Source organism: Lemur catta, chromosome 20 (genome assembly GCF_020740605.2).
Source record: "Lemur catta isolate mLemCat1 chromosome 20, mLemCat1.pri, whole genome shotgun sequence".
NCBI classification, from domain to species: Eukaryota; Metazoa; Chordata; class Mammalia; order Primates; family Lemuridae; genus Lemur; species Lemur catta.
Genome location: NC_059147.1, coordinates 30230486 through 30256357, shown reverse-complemented (window position 1 = coordinate 30256357; position 25872 = coordinate 30230486). Strand labels below are relative to the sequence as shown.

General features: G+C 38.5%; 1 protein-coding gene across 4 annotated transcripts in view; it reads left to right on the top strand.

Moving 5' to 3' along the window:
* The window catches only part of RSPRY1 (ring finger and SPRY domain containing 1), a 36939-nt gene extending 11067 nt beyond the window's left edge, over nt 1-25872 (top strand). For all 4 annotated transcript variants that reach the window (XM_045533656.1, XM_045533655.1, XM_045533658.1 and 1 more), the window contains 13 exons: nt 4435-4487; nt 5800-5912; nt 6931-7057; nt 7748-7806; nt 9681-9747; nt 10440-10571; nt 11676-11791; nt 12736-12879; nt 14894-15005; nt 16932-17034; nt 17367-17519; nt 21353-21457; nt 24359-25872. In XM_045533656.1, coding sequence (XP_045389612.1) covers nt 4435-4487; nt 5800-5912; nt 6931-7057; nt 7748-7806; nt 9681-9747; nt 10440-10571; nt 11676-11791; nt 12736-12879; nt 14894-15005; nt 16932-17034; nt 17367-17519; nt 21353-21457; nt 24359-24455 — 1381 coding nt within the window. In that variant the 3' untranslated portion in view covers nt 24456-25872. The remainder of the gene's footprint in view (nt 1-4434; nt 4488-5799; nt 5913-6930; nt 7058-7747; nt 7807-9680; nt 9748-10439; nt 10572-11675; nt 11792-12735; nt 12880-14893; nt 15006-16931; nt 17035-17366; nt 17520-21352; nt 21458-24358) is intronic.

Below are 25872 nucleotides of genomic sequence, written 5' to 3'. Positions count from 1 at the left end.
CTATCACAGAAAACACTAATTAAAGCTATGATCTTTATTAAGGAATAGAGTAAATATGGAGTGAGTTTGTGTTGCTAGCTCCAGTAGGAAATGGTTTTGTGAAGACTCACTGTTAGTCTACTTGCCTATCTATTCCACTGACCAGAGATTCAAGATAAGTTGTTTTACCAAGAACATGGCTGCATGCAACTTCTGTTGGCAATGTAAGGACAAAGGTCAAGGAGAATTTCCATCTCCCTCCTTTTTTTATATCCCTTATTTGGCTCTCTTAGATCCATTTAGGGAGCTTGTCAGTTTAAACTGCAAGGCACAGCTGTACCTGTTTTGTCTAATTCTAAGTACTAAACCTCAGAATGAATAACAGTGACATCAAAGAGCATTGTTCAAGTTGAAAAAACATTTAACTTAAGAGTACACAGTTCAGGCCGGGCGCGGTGGCTCACGCCTGTAATCCTAGCACTCTGGGAGGCCAAGGTGGGCGGATTGTTTGAGCTCAGGAGTTCGAGACCAGCCTGAGCAAGAGTGAGACCCCGTCTCTACTAAAAATAGAAAGAAATTATATGGACAGCTAAAAATATATAGAGAAAATTAGCTGGACATGGTGGCACATGCCTGTAGTCCCAGCTACTCGGGAGGCTGAGGCAGGAGGATCGCTTGAGTCCAGGAGTTTGAGGTTGCTGTGAGCTAGGCTGATGCCACAGCACTCACTTTAGGCAGGGCAACAGAGTGAGACTCTGTCTCAAAAAAAAAAAAAAAAAAAGAGTACATAGTTCAGTAATTAAGAGCACAAATTTTAGAATCATGATGGACCCACGTTCAAATTCTGGCCTGCATGACATTGGGTAAATTACTTTAAACCTCAGACTCCTCATCTATAAATGAGGAATATACTTATAAGGATTATCATGAGATAATATATATAAAGCATCTAATACATAGCTTTGTACATAACAATTGCTTGATAGATGGTAGTATTTTTTAAAAAGTTATTTTTGGGTTTGTTTGGTTTTTTTTGCTTCAGGCCCTGCTAATAAATCTAAGAATACAAATATTTGATAGTCATATTTATAAAAACCCAGTTTTGTTTAGTGCCTCAAGAATTATAACATAAAACAGGGTGTACCTACGCATACAAACAAATCCTTAGAACTATATTAAACTCTTCCATGAAACACTGGAGCATTTGTTAGTCTTCAACAAGAATAATTTTTTTATTTTCCTCATACTGTAAAATTGGAATGAAAAGTTGTACTTCCCAAATAAGGAAGTAAACGGCAAACAATGTTAATTTAAGCCCATCGGAAAAACAGGTGCAAAATAGACTTTGCCATATTTTGAAAGTGACTGATTAAAGGAATATGAGAGTAAAGTTAGGAGCCTTATTTTCAAGTTCTGGAAAATGTTACAAATTATAAGTGACCTTGTTGATAAAGCACATGATTCAGTTACAAGAGGCAAGTGTTGTACATTTGAATAACAAGGTAACTTTTACCCTTAAACCTCTTTTTTACTGAATTGTAGGTATATAACTCTTCTGAGAATGGAAAAATAAGGTATGGAGCAAATGTGGAAGGGACTTGTTGGAGAAGATAATGGTAAAACAATTCAGACAGTTGATAAACATGGATGTATAGCTTGTTTTTTAGAAGGTATTGCAGGAGAATTTTCTAACCTATAAAGTGTATAAGGCCATTAAAACCAAACGTGAAAGATAACTGGGACAGGTGGGCTTAGTAAGAATATACTTAAATGGATATATGCTGATAATTGCAATTATAAAATGGTCTGAATTATGGTCCTCTTCTTGCTACTTGTTTACTTAGGAAAGGATGACACTGATCAGAGAGAAGAGCACTGTTCCTAATGCCATAGTGAGAGAGTTGCCGTAGGGAAGCGTTTCATGGTGTTGGTTTCTAGTTTCCACAACTCTATTTTGAAATAAATTGCCTATTTGCAGCCTGTCACCTCTATATCCAGCTTTCTTTTCATCTAGACAAAGTTTTTTTTTCTTATTTTTTTGTTGTCTAATTTTAATCCTACATACTTTCAATCTAAAGTCATGTTCTTCAGTTCTGGAAATTTCTCAGCCATTATCTCTGAATAATGCTTCTGCTATGATCTGAGTGAATTCCTTAATACTGTCTTCCAGTTCATTAATTTTCTTTTTAACTATGGTACATCTGGAGTTATACCATCTATTGAGATTTTTATTTTAGTAACTATTTCATTTGTAGAATTTCTAATTATTTTCATTTCCTCTTGATTCATATCTGTTTTTTTAACTTCCTATAACCTCTTATAGTTCCCTTAAGTACATTTATTTTAAAATCATTTTGAAGTGCTATTTTTGCATATTTTTGGCAGTGACTTTATCCTCAGATTGAGATTGTTAATGATCTTAATGTTAGTTATTTTCATGTGCTTTAGGATTTAATTTGCAGCCTCCTCTTGCTAGAAGTTTAGTCTCCACTTGTATGTGTGTGTTCTCCCCACCCCACCTCTCTCTCCCTTACTGTTCTGTCTCTGTTTGCAGGGATCTTCATTCTATGACTACACCTAAAATTGGAATTGATGGCTCTGAGTTCCCACCCCACTATAAGATGCCCAATTGCTGCTGCATAGCTTTCTTTCCTTTTTCTCACTGGAGACTTGCAGCTTTATACCACTTGTAGCTCAGATTATCATTCATAACTTTTTTCAGCTCCTTTCATTTGGAAAGGAACTCTACCCCAGGTTCATTTAGTGAATCTGTTCCATCCTTTTTACAGGTGAGGTTTTGGTCTAGTCGCCTCTGTCCAGTTTCTGACCCACAGCCCACTAGCTCTTTGGCTGTAGCTCCTGCTTCCCACCAGAAATTTCTGCTTTGTTTCTGTTCCACAAAGGAGTTTATCTTGTTTTTTGATTGTAGGGATGTGTGTGTGTCCATTAAGTTATCTCTGTATAGAATCAAGATGCTCCTATTCCTTATTGGTTGCTGACTCTTTGTTGTATGTTATTATTTTTCTTTTCTTCCCTGATCCCCTTGTCCTCTTCACTACCCACCTCCAAATATCGGTAGGAAACCATACTAGTGAATTTAAGGTATGTTCTTCCAATTTGCCCCCTATATGTTTGTTTATGTCTTTTGTAGGAATAATATTTATTTAGAGAGTTTTGTGTATGATTTTAAAACATTACATAACTGATTTAGTTATACAAACTTCTTTGTTTTTAACTTCTCTTCACATTCTTTGAGATCTACGTTGCTGTATGTAAATCTACAACTGCTTCTGACTGCTATGGAGTATCATTCCTTTGTATGGCTTGAAAGTACTATATTTTGTTAGTTTCCATCTGGTGATGGTCACTTAGGTTACTGCCACATTTTTTTCCTACAAATAACACTGCAGTGAACAGCACAAATATGCATCAGTTATGGACCTGTGTAAAAGTTTCTCTAGAATTGTTGGGTATGTGCATGCTTAATTTTATTATTGTCAGAGCACTCCTCAGGAATGTTGGTATCAGTTATTTTTTTCATTTTTAAAAAATTTTTTTTAAAAACTATTTTCCCCTATGCAAGGCCACAGGTTATATCAGACAGCCAGCACCTGATGAGTACCTGAAATGAACATAGTAATTCTCATATCACAAGGTGATTCTGAGGGTTAAATACTTAAGACAATAGTTTTTATGGGTTTTTTTCCACAGTAAAACAGAGACCCACAAATAAACAAATAATGGTGAGTTCTTAAGCAATTAGAATTATCATTGTTTCACTGACATATTTATCAAATATTTCATTATTGACCTTCCCCTGAAGCACTTCCTTAAGATTTCTGGGATCACAGTTTGAAAACCCACTGAATTAAGGTATCTAATGCCACTTTTAGAGCAATGTGTAGGATATTAAACAGATCCTTAATTAAGTTTTGTTTTGTTCTAATACCATTTTACAAAGTATATGCATGGAGTGATATTTCCCAGAAGAAAACTTTAACATGAAGATGTTTATGTAGGCTCTTGCTTCCCTAAGTCCTCAGATGAGATTGTCATCTCCCTTCTGGGCATGTCTTTGAAGTAAGTCTGAGGAAGATGATATTGACCTTCTTGGCCTGTCTCAGTTGGCGTTGGCCTCAAGACGTAAAACTGAGAATAGGCTCTCATCTCCAGTTTTAGTCCTGTGCTTTCACCTCAAGCCACATGGTGGTCCTTGCTTGTACCTACCTGTGTTTGTGGACCATCATGGGCAGTGACCGTGGAAATGAGCAGATGTGGTGTATGCACTGGTCTTTACAGGTTGTAGGTCAGGTTGTCTCCTCCATCTCTTTGCCCACACTTATCTGTGTTCCTTTCTTCTTTATCTTTCTACTCACATACTCCCAGGTTGAATTTTTATTTGGAATTGTCATTTGTCATTTCCTCAAATTTAATGTCTTAAATGTTTTTTTTCAGTGATCAGGAACCTCCCTATTCAATGATTACATTACACGAAATGGCAGAAACAGGTATTTTTAAAGTTTTTAACACTTTCTAATGAATTAATAATAGTGAAAAAATGTGGCTGCTTTGTTTTTTTTTTTTGTAAGATAAAAGATTCCAGAAATACTTAGCATACATAACAAAGAAAAAAGCCCTTAGTGTATGGAGCTTTCCCTGTACAAGTTTAATAGACAATTTATATTATATCCTGAATATATAGATACACCTCTGAGTGATGGTTTTATCTCACTTGAAATTTAGAAAAATAATTTTTATTTTTTTTTAAGACAGAGTCTCATTCTGTTGCCCAGGCTAGAGTGCTGTGGCATCACCCTAGCTCATAGCAACCTCAAACTCCTGGGCTTAAGCAATCCTCCTGCCTCAGCCTCCCGAGCAGCTGGGACTACAGGCATGCACTACCATGCCCAGCTAATTTTTTTCTATTTTTAGTAGAGATGGGGTCTCCCTCTTGCTCAGGCTGGTCTTGAACTCGTGACATTGAGCAATCCTCTTGTATCAGCCTCCCAGAGTGCTAGGATTGCATGAGCCACCCCACCCTGTCCCCCCAAAAAATGTTTTTTGTCATTAACAGATCTTTGACCATACTGTTCTAGAATGGGGAGAATAATTTTTTGTTCCTCAGTTTCCTAAGTATTATTCTGAAAATAAGGCCAACTGCTGAGTATACTTAGTTTTCTCAGTTAACTCCTATGTAGTAAATAAGATGCTTAAAACTATAATCATAATTTGAGAACTCAAGATCATAGCTTAACTTTTTTCCAAGTAAATGTGCCCCCAAATCACCAAACTCCTCTAACTTAGGATTTTTTTACTCCACCATATTGACTAGCAACTGATGATTATGTCCATGCCAAATATTAGCTGCTTAAAAGCTGTAGGATGCGAGCTGGGCATGGTGGCTCACTCCTATAATCCCAACACTTTGGAAGGCCAAGGCTGGAAGACTGCTTGAGGCCGCAAGTTTGAGACCAGCCTGGGCAACACAGCAAGACTCCATCTCTACAAGAAAATAAAAATTAGCTGGGTGTTGTGGTGTATGCCTGTAGTCCCACCTACTTTGGGAGGCTGAGGCAGGATGGATCGCTTGTGCCCAAGAGTTGAAGGTTGCACTGAACTGTGATCACACCGCTGCACTCTCCAGCCTGGGTGACAGAGTGAGCCCCTGTCTCAAAATAAACTTAAATAAATAAAAGCTACAGATGAAGACCAAAAGTGTTTCCTTTAATGTGACGTCATCTTGTGTGACTTTATAAGTTATATATTTTCACATTTTTAAAATAATGACTCCATCATATAATCTTCTTGATTTGCTTTTAGATGAAGGATGGTTGGACGTTGTCCAGTCTTTAATTAGAGTTATTCCATTGGAAGATCCACTGGGACCAGCGGTTATAACATTGTTACTAGATGAATGTCCATTACCCACTAAAGTAAGTTAATGTTTATCTTTTATGAAACTATCATCTGTACTTAAGTACAGGATACATTACCACAATGAACATTTGATATGCATTTCTTCTTTATATGTTTGGGGTCTGTTTTATGCAATATTGATTTCATTATGTAAATTTGTTTTTTTTAATGAACTGTTATGTCCTTTATCAATAGCTTACTACAAGGCTTTAATTTAAAATTTTAAAAATGTTAAAAATAGAAGCATTTATATCTGAAGTGGTGATCTTTGTTTGGAAGCTAGAAAAGAATGTTCAGTTGTGGAGCTGATTTTCTTATCTTTCTCAAGGTAATTTCCTCATAACAAAAGTTTTGAAAATATTTTCTATTAAGAAGAAAAACGGAAAGCACTTTTGAGTCTTATCAAATCAGTGTAACCATGATTATCCCTTACGTAGAGCAAAAGTATCAAACTTTCATTGCCTTAGTCCCTATGTTCTGTGGAATCTTTTTAAATTTGGATTCTGACATCTTTCACTTGTCTTTTTAAGCCTCAGACATTTGGGCCCAATACAGAAAAACATTGTGGACAGAAAGGAAAAGACTCCAGCCTAGTCACTGTTGAATTGACCTTTGCCTAGGCTTGTATGAGGTTTCTGTTTTACTTTGCCTCAAAAACTATTAGGATTTGTTCTTGCTTGGTAAAACTTTTTTTAAAAAGTAACTTTTTACTTCAATGTCACTAACCCCTAACGTTATCAATCATAATGGCATCTGAGTGGGTTTAATCTGTTTAATGATTCTAGATTAGCATATATTTGATACAACTGTACGTTTCAAATGAAATGGAATCCAGCGATTCATGTGGGAAAACTTTTCACGTTGATCAGATATTTCCCATGAAAAATGGTATCATTGGGGTACATTATGTAATTTTTGTGTTGTCATTCTGAGATTATTTAACAACTGGTTATAGCTTTAGTCTCAGAAAATTAACCTGGAAAAAACAACCTGAGTAATATATATATCAAATCCACTTGTACATTTTTGTTTTAGGATGCACTCCAGAAATTGACTGAAATTCTCAATTTAAATGGAGAAGTAGCTTGCCAAGACTCAGGCCATCCTGCCAAACACAGGAACACATCTGCAGTCCTAGGCTGCTTGGCCGAAAAACTAGCAGGTAACTCTGGGTTGCTCCACAGAGGAAGATCTTAAGTTGTCTGACGTTAAGGGGAAATTTGTACTGCAGGTCTCTGATCAAACCTGCTACACCAGAAGGAAGTGTCTCAAAAGAAAAAAGTTGTACTTACGGCCTTTAAAATTAAGAATAAGGGAAAAAGTTAAATTCAGCATAACAAATAAAGATTATATATGTATGCATGTATGTAATAATATATAATAAATATACAAGCACACTTGATAAAATTTAGCTGGATTATAAAGGCATACAAAGTCAGGGAAGAGGAAAAGTAGATTGGAGCAATTCCTGAGAAGCATATATTTAATTTGTTTATGAATATTACGCATTTTAGGAAACTTAACAACAAAGTACAGGTGCATAGCTCTGCTAGTTACACCATGTGTCGTGGAAGAAAAAATGGATTAGAAATCAGAACCCATGGGTGCTGGTTCAGACCTCTGCCATGTGCTCCCAAAGTGCCCTGGAGTTAGTCACTTTTGTGGGCTCAGTTGCTCAACTGTGAGGTGGGGACAATACTATTCCCTACCTCAGAGAAGGAGGCTTGCATAAAATAATGTGTGTGAGAATACTTTGTAAAGGTAAAGAGTTCTACCAAAACAATTTGCTTATTATTACTGATTAAAAATATGGCACTTTTAATTATATCAAGTGTTTGTTGTATTTGTCTAGGTCCTGCAAGTATAGGTTTACTTAGCCCAGGAATACTGGAATATTTGCTACAGTGTCTGGTAAGTGAGACATCAAAGCTAGTTATTCTTACTTATATAGAATTGTACGTTTTTCTCAAATTGCCTGCAAATTCACTGGCACAGAGAATGGAATCAGTTGTAAATTCTATTCGCAGGTGTTTCCTGAGTATTTATTTCCTCCTATGTTTCAAAAAGAGAGAGTAGAATAGGAATTTATTACAAGCAAAAACAGCTGAGTTGGTCTGGTTTTAAATTTAGTCTTAACATAGTTGCTATGATTGGCTTTTTTGTGTGTCCTTAGAGTCTGCCAAGTAATAATAGGGACGTCCACAGTGGAAACAAAATTACATGGCATTACAAGCCAGGAGACCATCAGGTCAGATTCCCAGTGTATATAAATCTCTAATCCTCCCGCTCTCCCCCTCACTGCTACTGCTCTTAAAACTGTTGTCTCTGGAGTATTTAATATATTGTCTGTAAAGCTTGTGGTTTGCTGAGGCTATGCCTTCAGATCTCGCATAGCACTAGACTGCAGTCTTGAGTGGTCTGTATTTCTTGAAGTTATTTTTGTAAGCCTAATGAGCATTGGCCTTTTTCAAAACTCTGATCTGAAAGACCTTATTTTTCAGTACCTGCTTGATATGTGCTTAAAACACTTATACACTACTCTAAGTGAGCACTATGGGAATATAGAAGTAGTATGACAATCCTTTGCCTTCATTCATTGTACTGGTTAGCTTAGGGAACAAAACTACTTCGACAAGGACAATTAGCCTCTATTTTAAGACAGAACGTTCTCAAGGGCAAATGACTTGGTCCAGACTAAGTGCCATAGGACCTGAGAGAAGGTGAGGGAGATGAGTGGTGTAGGTGGTGAGAGCTGGGACAGGTATGAAAGACAGACTCCTGACGCAGGTGGACCTTCAGCTGGGCCATGCCATGAGGTTAGGATTTGATCGTGCCCAGAGGAGGAAAAAATGTTTTGTTTTGTTTCTCGGCTAAGGCAGAAGCCCGGAGACAGAGAACTGTCTGGTCAGAGAAGACAGTGTTCAGAGATAGGAGGCCCACAGACTGAGTAGCCAGGTGGAGAGGGTTCAGGGCCTGAGAAGCCAGGCGGAAAGATTGAGAATGGATATGGGAAGAAATAGGATGCTGAACAGGCGTGGCAGCAGGGGAGGACAGTGGTTATATGAGGTTTCAGAACTTAGGTGGGCACCAGGGAAGTGAGCGGGAATCTCATGTGATGTTCTAGAGCTCCTCGGGTGGCTCCTGACACAGCTGTGGGAAAGCACAGCTATGAGAAGACTTGGTGTTAAACAAACAGACCTTTCTTTAATTGGGAACTCATGTGATAAGAACAACTTAAATGTAACTAAAAGAGCTCACTTGTTGCTCTCTCCCATCTACCATCAGCATTTGTAGAATTGCTTTTAGGGAACAGGTTAAAAACTAAGTCATTAGTTGCTAATTTCATTATTTAAAATTTTGGAGCTTGGTAGTGATGAATGGTTCTTTTTAGGGTTCTGAATAAAAGGTCATGTTTAGCTTACCATTCTAAGTTTCTGTTTGGCTTGCTTAAATGAATGTAAGAATCAATATTCTTCTATAACAAAGCCCTAATATAAATGTTACTAAGTAAAATAACACAGTGTATTTACGAGATACTTTTAGAATTTCCAAATCTATAAATTAACCCAGTGACTTCAAGAAAAAAAATATAAGATTAAGAGACTCTGTCTTGGTTCTGTATTACTAACATTATTAGCCAAAGGAATAACTGAAACTTGAATGAGTTAAACTTTCCTTACTGCTCCCCAAAAATCTAGTACATATTGGGCTGAAGATGAAATTGATAACTTGCCACCTCTGCAGGGGAATGATTTTTTTTTTTTTTATCTTTTATTGTCTTTCAGAAGTTACAGTCCCACCCCACAGTCATGCTTTTTGCACTTATCGCACTGGAAAAGTTTGCACAGACAAGTAGGTATAGTGACTCCTTGCACTAATGATCTTCTGCATGGGTTGTTAAAAATCTTGTTTTTCATAGTTACCGGATGAGGCTACACTTTGAACTCCATCAGACAGGCATATATTCTGTTTTTGCCTGGATAGACACTTTAAGGCTAGTGACGTATAACAGGGTCAAAGGCAAGGATTTTCTCACCTAAGAATCAAAACTTGGTAACCATGATTACTTTTTTTTGAAAAAAAAACAAGGTCTTGCTCTGTCACCTGGGTTAGAGTACAGTGACATCATCATAGCTCACTGCAACCTCAAACTCCTGGGCTCAAGCGATCCTCCCACCTTAGCCTCTCGAGTTGCTGGGACTATAGGTGCGAGACCCCACACCCAGCTAATTTTTCTAGTTTTTGTAGAAATGGGGTCTTGCTCTTGCTCAGGCTGGTCTCTAACTCCTGGCCTCAAGTGATCCTCCCACCTCGGCCTCCCAAAGCGCTAGGATTAAAGGTGTGAGCCACCGTGACTGGCTGATATGAAATTGCTACTTCAAGAAAATAGTCAAAGCTATGTCATCCCTAGAACCTTTAATGGAAGTCCATTCTAGTCTTTCAGTTCTCTAATTGCTTCTTCTCATTCCTTACCACCACTAATCTACCCAGCACATCATCCTACTCTTTCATTGTTAATTCAAGGATTACATCTTTCCAAACAGGTGAAAATAAATTGACTATTTCTGAGTCCAGTATTAGCAACCGGCTTGTCACATTGGAGTCCTGGGCTGATGATCCTGATTATCTGAAACGTCAAGTGGGTTTCTGTGCCCAGTGGAGCTTAGACAATCTTTGTAAGTGAGAGTTGTCCTTTATTGAAATGTCTGTTTCCATTTCCAAAAACATTTCTTTATAAGCTCATTGATCATCCTTTTGTAATAGTGAGTGTGAGTCCTTATAAGGTCCCTATTGGTAGGTTGGATGTATTCTAGCAAAAAATATTCTAGAGTCTTTTCAGATAAGACGTATGTGGAATTCTTAGAACGCTTCTAATTCCAGTATTCTCCTGTTCAAAAACCTTTCCTGGCACTCTATTTCCTGCTGCATCAAGGCCCTTAATTATATGGTACTGTCTAACCAGCTCTTTCCTACACAAACTCTCACTATCCTATAAACAGGTCCTGATGATTCTTACCTCTGGACATATTCCCCTCACTTGGAATTCCCTTTCTTTTATCCTCTCCCTATCCCAACTTTGCTCTTCAAAACCCAAATCATGTTTTACCTACACCATGAGAGTTCCTGACTTTTCTCTTTTTCTCCTCCAAGTGTTGCTGGTACAAAAACTACTACAGGTTGATCCTTTATCCAAAATGCTTGGGACCAGAAATGTTTTGGATTTTGAATTTTTTCAGATTTTGGAATATTTGCAATAACCAGGTTGAACATTTCCTTTGAGCATCATGTCAGCACTCAAAAAGTATCGGATTTTGGAGCATTTTGGATTTCAGATTTCAGATTGTGGGTGCTCAACCTGTACTATTAATGCTATATCCTCACTGCCCCCTCCATACTTAGCAACTGTGTTAAAACACAGTTGGACATGTAACCCCCCAACTCCTACCCCAGTATTGTGGGGAGGAGCTTACTGCAGTCAGTGAAGTGCCAGTTAAAAATAATTCTGAAAGAGTGCAATTTGGATTGTGTTTCCTGAAAAACAATAGCTAGAAGGAATGGAAGCATAAACCTAGCAGTGCTGCCTTTCCTAGCATGTGCTTGATTAGTCTTCATGTGGTAGCACAGCAACAAAGCTAAGGATATAAGTCCCCCCACCTATTCTGCCATTCACAAGCACCTCCACTCCTTGGCTAGATGGCAGCCACAGGTGGTACTAGTTTTTTGTTGTTGTTGTTCTATAGCAGCCTGCCTCAGAAACATGACCACTTTTTCTTTTGCAGTTTTAAAAGAAGGTAGACGGCTGACCTATGAGAAAGTGGACTTGAGTAGTATTACTGCCATGCTGAATAGCAACGATGTCAGCGAGTACCTAAAGATCTCGCCTCATGGCTTGGAGGTAAAGCTTCCACAGATGGACCTGGGGGCAGGGGGCAGGAGTCCTTTTGCTCTCATTTTCACATCCTGCTTCTGAACAAAAGCCCTATCTTACCAGAATAGGTGGAAGTTTATTTCATACTTGAAGACTGGTTAGAGGTAGAAGTGGTGGGAGAGAGGGTGTTTGAGGACATTATCTACTCTTTTGTATCCCACATGGTACTACACCTATTATGAGCAATATACTGTTTTTATTGATTAAAAATAAATCTATTTTTAATCTCTACCATTTTATTCAGTTAAAGATACAAAGACCAGTGTTTCAAAAGAAGCCCTTCCTTTTTTTAATGCTTGTGTTGCCAGTTGTCTTAGGTCTGGTGCTTTCCTTTCTCCCTGTATGTTAGAAATGTTGCTGATTTTATGGGGAAGGTTGATGAAAGAGCTACTTATGTACAGGAGGGTACTGTAAGGCACTAGACATGTCAGGATTAAAGAACTGTTTGAAGAATGGCCACAAACAGTTCTTTGATCCTATGTATTGCCAAATGCCTTATGTAGTTTTCTGCTTTAGATTGTATTTCAGTACCTTGTCTTATGTCCTCCTCTTCCCCATCAGGTTAAAGCAATGTTTATACAATTCTAAAAGGTTCTAATATGAAAGCAAAGTACTAAAAGTACTTAAAAATGAAGCCTGTGGCCTTTACTAATTCTTACTGCAGCCATCTTTGAGGTCTTCTAAGCTTAGCGTCAACCCTGTTAGAACTCCTGGAAATAAGACTATAAAATAGTCCTAGAGTGTACTTCATTTAGTTTAATACTTTTGTCACTGAGGATGGACAGAGGAGGAAAGAACAGTCCACCAAATGCTTTAATAAGGAAAAATACACTCAACCTTCCCAGTAGTCAGTTACCTTTGGTGGTCTTCAGGCACTGATGGTGTATTGTCATGCTCTTTGGTTTTGCCAGGCTCGCTGTGATGCCTCCTCTTTTGAAAGCGTGCGTTGCACCTTTTGTGTGGATGCAGGGGTGTGGTACTATGAAGTAACAGTGGTCACTTCTGGTGTCATGCAGATTGGCTGGGCCACTCGAGACAGCAAATTTCTCAATCATGTGAGTACCCTGAAGAACTGTGCAAATGGGGGCAGCTGCACCCCCCCCCACCATGGATGGGTGGAAGATACTTAAGTATGCTTATTTTTCTTTTTTTGAGACACAGTCTCACTCTGTTGCCTGGGCTAGAGTGCCGTGGCGTCAGCCTAGCTCACAGCAACCTCAAACTCCTGGGCTCAAGTGATCCTCCTGCCTCAGCCTCCCCAGTAGCTGGGACTACAGGCATGCGCCACCATGCCCGGCTAATTTTTTCTATATATATTTTAGGTGTCCATATAATTTCTTTCTATTTTTAGTGGAGACAGGGTCTCGCTCTTGCTCAGGCTGGTCTCGAACTCCTGAGCTCAAATGATCCACCCACCTCGGCCTCCCAGAGTGCTAGGATTACAGGCATGAGCCACCGCGCCTGGCCTGGTTTTAGCAGTGTTTCCTAAGCCAAAATATACATGACCAGAAAACAGGCAGTTCAAAATAATCACTTCAAATACCAAACTAGCTGTACCTTGTTCTCTCATTTATCTGTCCCAGTCGAAGGAAATGGAAGTTAATCATATTGGGAATGTTTTTGAGCTGAGAGAATGTATAGTACATCTAGGTTGCTCTCTGAGATGTAAGCTCAAAGGGATTTTGAAAGTGCATTTCTGCTAGGCAGAGGCACCTACTTCTTAGATCTGTAGAAGTTGGTCTGTGGTTATTGGAGTTCCCTCATTGTCCCACAGTGCCACTCTGTTGTGGAATTCATCCAGGCATCAGAGACATTGCATAGCAAAGAATATGTAATGAGTCTGATCCTTAACAACTCTTGGTGGCTAAGAATCTTCTAGGAATATCTTTCCAGTGTTCTGTCAAGGACTTCCTAGGACACTAGAAATTGTACGACAGAAAGAATTCTTGCCTTTTGCCTAGGCCCCAACACCCAAATTTTCGTGGTTTTTAAGTTTCTTACTGACTTGTTCAGCCTATGAAAAGGGTAGCAAGGTGGTCTTTCTAGACTGGTGAATTTCTAAAGCAATCAAATTCAAGTTCATTTCATTTTTGAATAGTATGAATAGTGCATATCAACAGCTATTTCAGAAGAGTCACTTTGAACAACATTCATCCAAATTCAATATATTGTAGTCCAAGAATACATTGTGGTTGAGTTTGTCAGAACTTTTTCCCAGTCTGTCTGCTCTCTGCATTGTTTACGCTATAGATAAGCAGGCCGTCAGGACGGAGATCTTACTTGCATTTGGCCCACATCTTCAATTCCTTTCTCCACTGAAGCTTTTCACCATTGATCCTTAAAGATAGCAGTTGTTGCATTTACATGCTTCTTCCATTTCTTCTGCTTTTTTATAAGCCCTCAAAATAATTTCTTAAAAATCCCATCCACTCTTTTAACAATTCTGTGAAATAATTGAAAGGCAATAAGTAATAAAAGAAGAGTCTGCCAAGAACTTGTATGGTGTTCAATTTGAGCTGATCTCAGATCTTAGATGAGTGTCTACTTTAACCTTTCTCTTGTATCCACTTTTGAAATCTCTGAACATTTGGGGTGTTTTGAAGTCTACTACATTCAAGAAAGTTGTTTGCCTGGTCTGATGTTGTACTGAGGTACAAGTGTACTGATCTTGGAATCAGAAGAATTTAGGTCCAAACCCGGCACTACTTCTTTAAGTAACGTGTCTTTGGGCAAGCTGGTTGACCTCTCTGAGCCTCTGTTTCCTTTTAAAGTGGAGTATAATTCCACCAGCCTGATGGTGGTGAGAATTAAATGAATGAACAAATGTGAAAGTGCCTGGAACAAAGGAGGCACTTGGCAAATAGTTGTTGGTGAAGTCATTATCTGTTCACTTGGAATCCAGCCTCTAGATCATAATTTTAGTTATCTTCCAAAAACCATGAGCTCTTGGTTCATCCAAAAGGCTTAGAATTCCAGCCATCTGGTGAATGGTCATAAAAGACACACTTTCTCTTCCCAGATCAGAGCAGGCAGAGCTTTGCTAATCTTCCGGGCCTTGTCTCTCTCCAGGAAGGCTACGGCATTGGGGATGATGAATACTCCTGTGCATACGATGGCTGCCGGCAGCTGATTTGGTATAACGCCAGAAGTAAGCCTCACCTGCACCCGTGCTGGAAAGAAGGTATTCTTTCTTCTCCATCGTGACTTTATCAACTGGGTTAAGACATCTGGTTACTATGAGGCATTTATTATTTTGGGCCTTCAAAGGTCTCAATGGAGGAAGATTAAATGTGAAAAGGGATGTTAGCTAGCCTTTGTAGTACCACTGCCGTGGATATGAATGGTATTCTGATAAATTCACCTCTGATGGAGTCCTTCTTGTAGCAAAAACATTTCAAAATATAAAATTCTTCAATTAGTGGGAAAATGATACTGTAAATTCTAGTTTCCTCTTTTTGTCTATGTTTTGAACCAGAACAGCCAAGGTCTCGGGAACACCAGAATTGTCATGCCACTAACATGAAAATATTTTCAGAGGCAAGATGGCTGTGGAATAGGTAGTATTCACTGGCCATGCTCTGAGAAAGTAGGGTCATATGGTAGCAGAGGGAACCTTGGGAAGGATTTTATTCCCAGCATCAGAGCTAGATAAAAAACAACCCAGCTCTTTCTCCAAGCATCCCTCCCTTGTTTTCTTACCCCATTCGGCATTATGGATATAAACTGAATTTTTAGGCATGCTAAGGAAGCGGGCATTTGACCACTCCCATGTGGGGACAGCTCCATTTGATTAAATTGATAGTGTGGGAAAGGGGGGAAAAAATCTAAAAAGCCAACATTTAACAAAGCATAAGACAGAGGCACTGTTTTCAAAAACTATCTAGGTTTTTTGGTGTTATTTGTTTGTTTTTTGAGACAGAGTCTCATTTCATCACCCTGGGGTAGAGTTCAGTGGCATCAGCATAGCTCACTGCAACCTCAGACTCCTAGGCTCAAGCAATCCTCCTGCCTCAGCCTCTTGAGTAGCGGAGACTATAGGCATCTGCCACCATGCCTGGCTAATTTCTTCTAGTTCTGGTAGAGACAGGGTCTCCTTCTCATTCAGGCTGGTCTCCTCCCGCCTTGGCCTCCCGGAGTGCTAGGATTATAGGCGTGAGCCACCACACCCAGCCTCTAGTTTATTTCTTAATAAGAATTTTACAAATAATTACTGAAGCAATATGTTTATTATACAAATTTTAAAAATAGAAAAGGAACAAAATGAATAAACTAAAAATCCCCTATAATTTCTCCATCCAGAAATTTTTAAAAAATACTTAAGTTTGGTTTATATATTTTTTTTGCTGTTATAATTAATACCTTGGACAGCTTTCCATGTTATCAAATGATATTACTTTTAATTGTGCCTCAATATTCCATTATAGTTTTACTATAATATGTTTATTAATGCCTCATTATTGAACATTAACATTTTTGCCTTTAAAAATTATTACTATAAACCATTCTGGTTTTCTCAAGATAAATTCTTTAGAAGTGAAACTTTTCTGCCAAGCGGGATACAGAATTTCAAAGTTTTTGCTATATATTGCCAGATTTTCTTCTACCAGCATTTGTGTCCATTTTTCTTGCATATGTGTAATTTAATTTGTTTACCTTATCTTTAAAAAGCAAAAACTAAAATCTCACTGTTTTACTTGATGAGTAAAAATGAATCCTTTGTGTTAAAAAACAGGTTTTTGGGTAGTTATCCAGGGAGATTATAAATCTCACCAGAGAGGCAAATAAGCACATGATTTTGACCTTACCATATTTCATTGATTCTAAAATGCACATGTTTTTTCCAGATTTTCACATCTTTGAAATTGGGATGTATCTTACAATTGATGGCTTGCCATAGTTTAATTGGCAGCATTTTTCTCTAAGTGGTAAATTAAAATATTGGTGTGTAAGGGTGAGATCAGTTTCAGAGGAAACAAAAAAGATGAACATGCCGAATACATGGCTAAAGATGCAAACTTAATACAGTGCTAGTGAAACACTTGAGAAACTTAGCAGAATCCTGGTAGTACACACCATTTTCCTAACAGTGCTTCACTTTATCCTCTAGGAGACACAGTAGGATTTCTGTTAGACTTGAATGAAAAGCAAATGATCTTCTTTTTAAATGGCAACCAGCTGCCTCCTGAGAAGCAAGTCTTTTCATCTACTGTGTAAGTAGCTCTTCTCAGTCAAAATTTGAGTAGCTGCATGAAATGTTCTTTTTTCCAGGAAAAAAAAAATCTTTGTCCATTTATGTAGGCAATTATGATGGGACATGAATTTATTTCAAGTAATTGGGGACCCATTTGATCAGACTAAACCTATCCCAAAGTTTGATATAGGAAAATAAGGACAGGATATTCTGTGGTTCACAACAGAATCTGTCACCCTTCCTTTCTGCTAGGGTGTGTCTGACTCATCCTGCCTTTCTGAAAACTGCTCTGTGTATAAACTTTACTTTGTTTTTTATCAATTCTAATGACCTCTGTACTCTTATATGTAGATCTGGATTTTTTGCTGCAGCTAGTTTCATGTCATATCAACAATGTGAATTCAATTTTGGAGCAAAACCATTCAAATATCCACCATCTATGAAATTTAGCACTTTTAATGACTACGCCTTCCTAACAGCTGAAGAAAAAATCATTTTACCAAGGTAAGGAACATGCCCAGGCTATGTCCAGACTTTCATATGCATCTCATGAGAAATTAAAACAATTTATAATAGAGTTCTTTTCAACTTTTAACAAATAATTTTGAAAACCTGCATAAAATAGATGACTTTCTAAGAAATATAAATTACAAAGACAGATCCCAAAAGAGATACATACAAACCAATTATTATTATAATATTAAGAGCTATGTCCTCCAAAAGCACCAGACCCAGTTGGTTTCACAGGGAATCCCTACCAAATCTTTAGGTAATCGATAACCTTATTGTTATTTAAAATGTTACAGAACCCAGAAAGAAAGAAGGAATGCTTCCAAATTCTTTCAATGAGCAATGAGCCAAATAACACTCGTATAAAGATCAGAATATAACATATGCACACACAAAAACTGCAAACTAACTTCACTTGAATGTCAGTGTAAAATCTCTAAATATTAGGAAATCAAGTATATCTTTTAACAGACTTGGATTTATTAAAACAGACTCCTTGTTGGGTTTTAGCTTCGTGGCAAAGACGCCAACACTGTTCCACAACCATTGGGACAGTGAATGCCATCTTGGATAAAATTTCACAGCCCTTATTTAACAAAACTCTAATTGGCATTAATTATCTTATCAGATGAATGCTTTCTTTTCTTCCTAGCGAGATGAATGTAGTCTGTTCCTTAAGCTGGAAAAAGACTACAGCTGCTTCCTGGTAATTACTTCAAGTTGAAGCTTGTTTCGTGTGTTTTGTGATGTGAGCCAAAGTTTATCATTTTTTAACAGAGCAGCTGCCTGGGCCTTTGTAAGGAAGGGTATTCCTGTTACTAATGACACACATCTTGTATCAGTGAGAGACATTCTCTCAGCAGTGAAGGAAACCATACTGGCCATGGCATAGTTAATAGCAGACTGTTACGCCCCTGAAGGTATCTAGAACGTAATGAATCCTATTTCGGCTCAAAAAGCAGATCTGCAAGCAGCCCTTTGGGCTATACTTCACCGTGGATACGCAGTCTAGTGGTTCAGCAGTTTCCAGATGAACTAGAAACCGTCACGGTGGTAGCACCATTGTGTGCAGCAGCAGAGCCTCAGTAGTATCCCAGGAACATAAGGGTCACTTATATCCCAGCTCAGGGGTCGGAGGCTTGTTCCTAGAACTTCCATTGAGCTTGTCTTGGTGCTTGACAGAGATTCTGAACTTTAAATTCCTCTTGGTGAAAGTCTGAGGTGACACCTCTGTCTTATCTATCATACCCTATTCCTTTTTATCTAATCTGCCTTTTCCTTGGATGAGGCCCACAGATAAGTCTGTCTTTTTACGTATACCCTGAAGGGCACAAATGATCCACTAAGAGTTCCCCTGGAGACTGGCCTTCATTAAAACTGCATCAGCATTTAGCTAACTGCCCCTGCAGAATTAAACTTTCTAAAACCGAGATAGTAATGGACATCAACTGTTGGAAAGTCTCCTTTTATAGGCACCTTATACATACTCTCTTGGTGACCAGGTATATAAATTTGGCACTCATCTTGAATAAGAGTAGCAGAATTACAAGCTATGTCAATCCTATGCTCTCTAGACTTTGTTTTCTCTGACAGTAACAAGATAGGAGTTGTCAGGAGCTTAATTAAGTGACCACCTTAATGTCAACCTCCTGCTGGCAACTTGCTCCCCTTAACATTCCAGTTGCACTTAATAACAAATTGTGGCATTAAGTTTGAACTTGCCTAAAACCATTTTCTTTTCTTTTCTTTTCTTTTTTCAAGACAGGGTCTTGTTCTGTTGCCCAAGCTAGAGTGCAGTGGTGTGATCGTAGCTCACTGTAACCTCCAACTCTGGGCTCAGGTGATCCTCCCGCCTCAGCCTCCTCAGTAGCTAGAACTACACGTGTGCACCACCATGCCCAGCTAATATTTTTATTTTTTGTAAAGACGATGTCTCGCTATGTTGCCCAGGCTGGTTTCAAACTCACCTCAGCCTCCCAAAGCACGGGGACTACAGGCATGAGCCACTACACTGGCCCCTAAGACCATTTTCTATGCCATTAATATTTTAAACCTATGTTTCAGAAACATATTTAGGGATACTTTTATACTCATTGGAATAGTATTCCTTTCTAGCTTCAGAATAGGAGATCATGACCCTGTTACTACTACCTGGGATTTTATAAATAGTTTTGTATTGTATATATTTTCCATCTCTAACTCTTCTCCTTCCCTTCACTCTTTTTTCCTTGACCTTTTTATTATATTTCAAATACATACAAAAGAAAAAAAAAGAATAGTACAGTGAAGCCCCATACCCACCTCAGCCACAGCATCTTCCACTCACAGCCACTGCTTCTCCTACAGTCTTCCCTCTCTTAGTAGCCCCTTATCATTCTCGTTTCCCTGTTAGTCCTGGAGTATCCTTGACACTTCACTTTCTGCCATTCCCACATCTGATCCCTCAGCAAGTCCTGTGGGCTGCACCTTTGGAACAGACTACAAATCCAATTACTGCTTTTCAACCTCACTGTTGCCACCGTGGTCTAAGCCTCCATTTCCCACCTATATTATTTTTGCCCTGCCCCCAACTGTTCTCCCTATTCCTACCTTGACCCGCTTCAGTCCATTCAACACAGCCTCCAGAATGATTCTGTTACAACGCAAGTCAGATTATGCACTTCTCTAGTCTAAAGACACAGTGGCTTCCCATTTCACTTAAGGGAAAGGCCTAAACCCCTACAGTGACCTGCCTACCAGGCCCTACAGTTGATCCTGTCCTTTCCCCACGTTACTTTTCTGACATTATCTCCCACCCACTCCCATTTGCTCATGCTCCTTCAACTACCCTGGCCTCCTGGCTGCTCCTGAAACGTTCTGGGCCTGTTACAGCCTCAGGGCCTTTGCACTTGCTGTTCATGCCACCTAGAATGGTCTCTCTAGAGATCACAAGGCTCACTCCCTCACTTCCTTAATGTCTTTACTTAAACATCACCCTAGTGAGAACTTCTCTGGCCACCATATTTTAAATTGTAACCCCCAACTCTGACACACAAACTCCTCGTACTTCTTCCTGTTTTATTTTTTCTTTATATTATTCCTCTATTTAACATTCTGTATATTTTACTTATTTATCTCGTTTCTGTCTTCCCCCACTAGAGTATAAGCTCTCTGAAGGCAGGGATTCTTTTTAGTCTCTATGCACTGCTGAATCTCCAGGGCTTGGAACAGTGCCTGGCACACAGTGAGCCCTAAGTGAATTGAATGAACATCTCGTGTTTCCCTTGCCCATCCATAGGCACCGTACCTTCAGCAGAGCAGTTTTGCCTGTCTGCTTTTCCGTTCCATGCTGAGTGAGAGTGTAATGGAAGGGCTCTAACTTGAGGTGTCTAGACTTGCAGGGCGTTCACAATGGGCTATCATAAACCCCTTGAAATTGTATAAAAACTTCTGTGTTGTGTTTTTCTTGAGAAAGCCTCTATGCATTTCATCAAACTCTCAGAGATATGTGACTTAAAGGTTGAAATTTGCTGGTAAAATTTTAAAAAGCACTGGACTTAGACCCAAACACTTTAGATTTGATTCCTGACTCTGTTTACCTTATGCAAATCATTTCCTCAAACTTTATTTTCTTTGTAAAATAGCAATGACCATGCCTCCTTCATTCCCTACTTCAGAAAATCATATTAAGATTGAAACGAAATATCATATATGAAAACGTTACTGAACAGTGGTGAAGGAATACCACTCACGTGTACAGAGCATTTTCAAAGCATTTCGTATGCATCAGTGCCGACAGGCCCCATTCACTTATTGACAAAGAGTTTCAAACTGCTTTTTCTACTTAGGCACAGGCGTCTTGCCCTGTTGAAGCAAGTCAGTATCCGAGAAAACTGCTGCTCCCTTTGTTGCGATGAGGTAGCAGACACACAGTTGAAGCCATGTGGACACAGGTAAGAGCATTTGTTCGGTTATTTTCCTCTTTTGTATATTATATTAGGCAAAGTTTCATCCTATTTTTGAATCACTTTTCGAGTATTACTAGTTCCTTAGCTGTTCATCAAGGTTTATTATATCCAAAATGAGCTGAATGAAGAATTCGAGTTTGCCAAGCAGTACCTGGCTGTCTCCCAGAAAGTACCTGAAACAGAAGAAGCTACTTGATTTGGAAAACTTCTGTTTTTGTTTCATTTTGTTTATTCAGTACTATATTTTTGAAACAATGTTGGCTAAACAAAACCTAACAGGTTTAATGCCATTTCTGAGTGTCTTGGGCAACCCCTTTTAGTTTTAGAGCTTCCTCATTTACTTCCTATTTACAATCAACCACTGAGAAGGCAGCAGCCTCCACTGCTGTCTCACTGAATTTCAGTTTTAGGAGATGATCTCAGAGGGCAGCCTGGACCCTCCAGCACAGAGAGGGAGTCTAAGCCTCAGCAGGGGCAGCAGGCTAAGGTGGTCCCCAAGAAGGCCACCCCAGCTGAGTGTAGAGAGGGGAGGAGTTGGGCAGTGCGGTGGCCCTGGCCAGTCTACGTGTGCTGATTGTGCAGGAGCAGCCTTTGCTGGTACTACAGGCCAGCCACCTGTGATTCACCACATTCCACAACCTGCCTTGCTCTTACTTTTGACAAAGCTCTAGCCACCTGGTTCTGCAGGGGGTCCAGAGCCTGCAGTGATGGACCCAGTTTGTGTCCCCAGGAGTGACTCAGTCTGGGCCCCTGCTTCTGCCTCTATGCATTTGTTTTCTTTCGAAATGGGTTGTTATCTAATTGGCTGTTAAGGGAAGTACATGCAGTGTATCTCCTATCACCCTCAGCTGTATCAATCTCTCTTCTGATGGAAAGGCACAGTGACTCCTGCTGGATTAGTCCTCCCTACCAATTCTGTAGCACAAAATTTCTCAGTTTGAGCACATTTACAGGTTTTAGTTATCAGGGCCTCACAGGCAGATACAGAATTTAAAGGTTTGATATCTTGATGCCCTTTTTGATCTTTGTTTCTGTAAGAGTGTTAAGATCCCAACAGCAGGATCTGTTCTTATTCATCTTTGAGCTCTCTGGCCCTTCCCTGTGGTTTTGAACACAGTAAGGCCTCATTAATGAGAGCAGAAATGGAAAACCTGAGAGCCAGGCATCTTAAGTATGATCACAGGCTCCATAATAAATATATATCCAAAACAGATTTGGAAGAGGACATTAAAAGAATTATAGGAAAATTTAGCTAAACTTTTAGCCACAACAATTTTAAAAGGACAGAGAAAAGAAATCCACATAAAATGAATTATAAGAACCTACCCCTAGAAGAGATTGAAAATCTAAGCATTCCTTTTACCATGGAAGAAACTGAGATGATTATCAAAGCTACCTTTGCTTTCCCTCCTAAAAATACTAAGCCTAGAAGTTTCACAGGCAGATTCTTCACAATTTTCAGGGAATAGGTAGCCCAATTCTATTTAAACTTCTCCAGACCATACAAAAAATAGGAAAACCACAATATTATTTTTACAAAACCTGCTTGGTAATCACACCAAAAGCCAATAAAACACACAGAAAAGAGAAAGCTATGTTTTTTACTTGTGAGTATAAATCTAAAAATCTTCAATAAAATATTAGCAAACAAAACCCAACAATACAACCTGAGGGGCTTATCTCAGGAATGCAAGGGTGGTACAGTGTAGGAAATCTATTAATATAAAATTTACTCAGATAGGCTGGGGTGGGAGAAGGGCAATTATCACTTTCTCCAAGAATGCTGAAGAGACATTTGTTAAAATTCCATATCTGTTCTTAATGGATGAAATACGACAAAACAGAAATGGATGGAGGGAAGAAAACAGTGTTAGATAGGAATGGATGGATACTTCCTTAACAATATTAAAAACATATATATCTCAACCAAATGCTAGCACCTTTATAATGGTGATGCTCAGGAAGCACAGCAAGAGATGTTGGGGTAAAGACCGGATGCCTGTTGTCACCACAACTCACAAAATATACAAAAATCAGTAGCTCTTCTAGCTATACGTGTAAATAGCAGCCAATGAGAACATATAATTGAAGGCCTCTTTTACGATGGTTTTAAAGCTATCTAAGAATACATACCAAGAAATACGTGGAACCTCTAGGAAGAAAACTTTTAAACAACCATGGAATGTAACAGAAGGCTTGAATAAATGAGTCTGTTATTGGATAGGAAGACCTCTCAGTATTGTAGAAGTGACAGTTTTCTCTAAACTCTAATTTGATCCACATAAAAGGGGGAACATGATTTCCTCCCCACCCCTGAACTAGACGTGCTAATTTAAAAGTTTAAGGCAAGAAAATTCTGAAAAATAAGAGGTATAGAGTACTACCACATCTTGAAATATATTAAATTAATAAATGTCAATAGTTTGGTCCCAGTATTATATGACAGGAATAACAATGGAACAGACTAGAAGCCCAGAAATAAAATTTAACTAAAAATGAAAATTTAATATATGATAAAAGCACTGAGTCAAATCTGTGGTGAAAGATGGATTATTTGATGCATGATACACGGATAATAGCTAGCTGTCTGGAAAAAAATAGTGTTGTATTCCTCCATACAAACACACATCCGTATGTATATCTTGTATACATATAGACTTTCTGGAGGAATACAAATGAACTTTTTACTTGTTCCTCAGAGGAAGAAGATTGAGGATTAGAAATGGGAGGAAGATTTTTTATTTATATGTTTACGTCATTTCTTTAACCATGTATAATTATTACCCTTTCAATTAATGTGTTAACATTTTAGATTTAGTTGGCAGGTAGTCAGAGTTTGACCTTTTGAAGCATTAACTTGACTGGCTTTTATGTGTTTCTCCTCAGTGACCTGTGCATGGATTGTGCCTTGCAGCTGGAGACCTGCCCATTGTGTCGTAAGGAAATAGTGTCTAGAGTCAGACAGATTTCTCATATTTCATGACACATGTGAAGAGGCATCATGGACTTATTTCTACTCAATTCCAGCCAAGGTTGAAAAGAAAAACAAAGAAAGAAACCATCTCTAATCAGTTGTACGCACATTGAAACTTATAGCCATGGCCAGATTTTATGCTAAAAATGGTAGTTTGACAAAGACAAAATTCTCTTAGAATCTAATCCAACTTGCCAGCCCTGAGAAATTTCTTTTAAGGCCAAGGAAAGCTGAATGCTAGCAGCTAGGCCTGTGGTACTTCCATGAAAAACAGTAGGAGACGGTGCCCTCCCGAATGCTGAAACCACGCTGGAATTCTCCATGTTGGGTTCATTTGATTGTTTTAACACAGGATGTTTTGTGTCATATTCTAAAGTTTTTATTTGGGGCAGAAGTCTTTATGGAGAAGTAAATGACAGTGTTTCTGGGTTAAGCATAACTACTCCCCACTGGTCAGAGACACCAGTATATTAAGCATGGATATTGCACTGCAAGACTTGAATCTGTAACATTAGAATCACACAGGTCAGTCCTACAAGCAACATGGAGAACCGGAAAGAAGGTGCACAGACTGTAGAAAAAAACCCAAATTTTTTGATATTTCAGTGATTCCAAAGAACATTCTAGTTTTTTTTTTAACTGCAGAAAATTGGTAGTATTTTCACATTCATGGTGTTTTTATCCAATTTCAGTACCCACATTTTGTGAGGAAAAAACTGTTTTACCAATGCAGGAGGAATTCATAAATTACAATGTTAGACTGGAGAAAATTTGGTATTTAGGGTATTTTTAAGGTACCATCAAATCAGGTTTTTTTTGTTTAAAAAAATTTTTTTTAATCAGTATTGTTTTTGGAAGTAATATACTTTGAAACTCTTGAATTAATAGTCTCAAACTCTAGAGGACAGTCTGAGAACACATATTCCTATTGTTTAAAATAAATACATGTTTTTGAATAGTAAATTCAATCATGAATTGTGACTACGTCTTCATCAAGTGTTAATCCCTCTCAGGGTCTCTGGTGAAGACCTTCAAGAGTTTGGTTTTTTCTCCCAGAAAATTGGAAGGTAGAATTGTAAATTCATAGAACTTATTTTATAATGGTGTACCTCAGCAGCTGCCTTTCAATTTATGCCAAGTCCTTACAGAGTTTATACTTGAATAGTAAATATGTCTTCTGAGTTTTACAGTGTCTTAAGCTCAATGCACCTTTTTTTCTTCCTTTCCCACCCTTTCTTGTTTGTAGTTCATTAAACCTGTCCTATTACAGAGCTGATTTCCTTACTGGCTGTACATGTTGGGTGCTGGATTTTCTCCCATGTCTTTAGTCTTCCGTAAATCCAAAAATATATATAAATATATATAGAGAGAGATGTCCTCTTCTTTAGCTTGTGGTGAATACAGTAATTTGCATTGAAAAATAAAA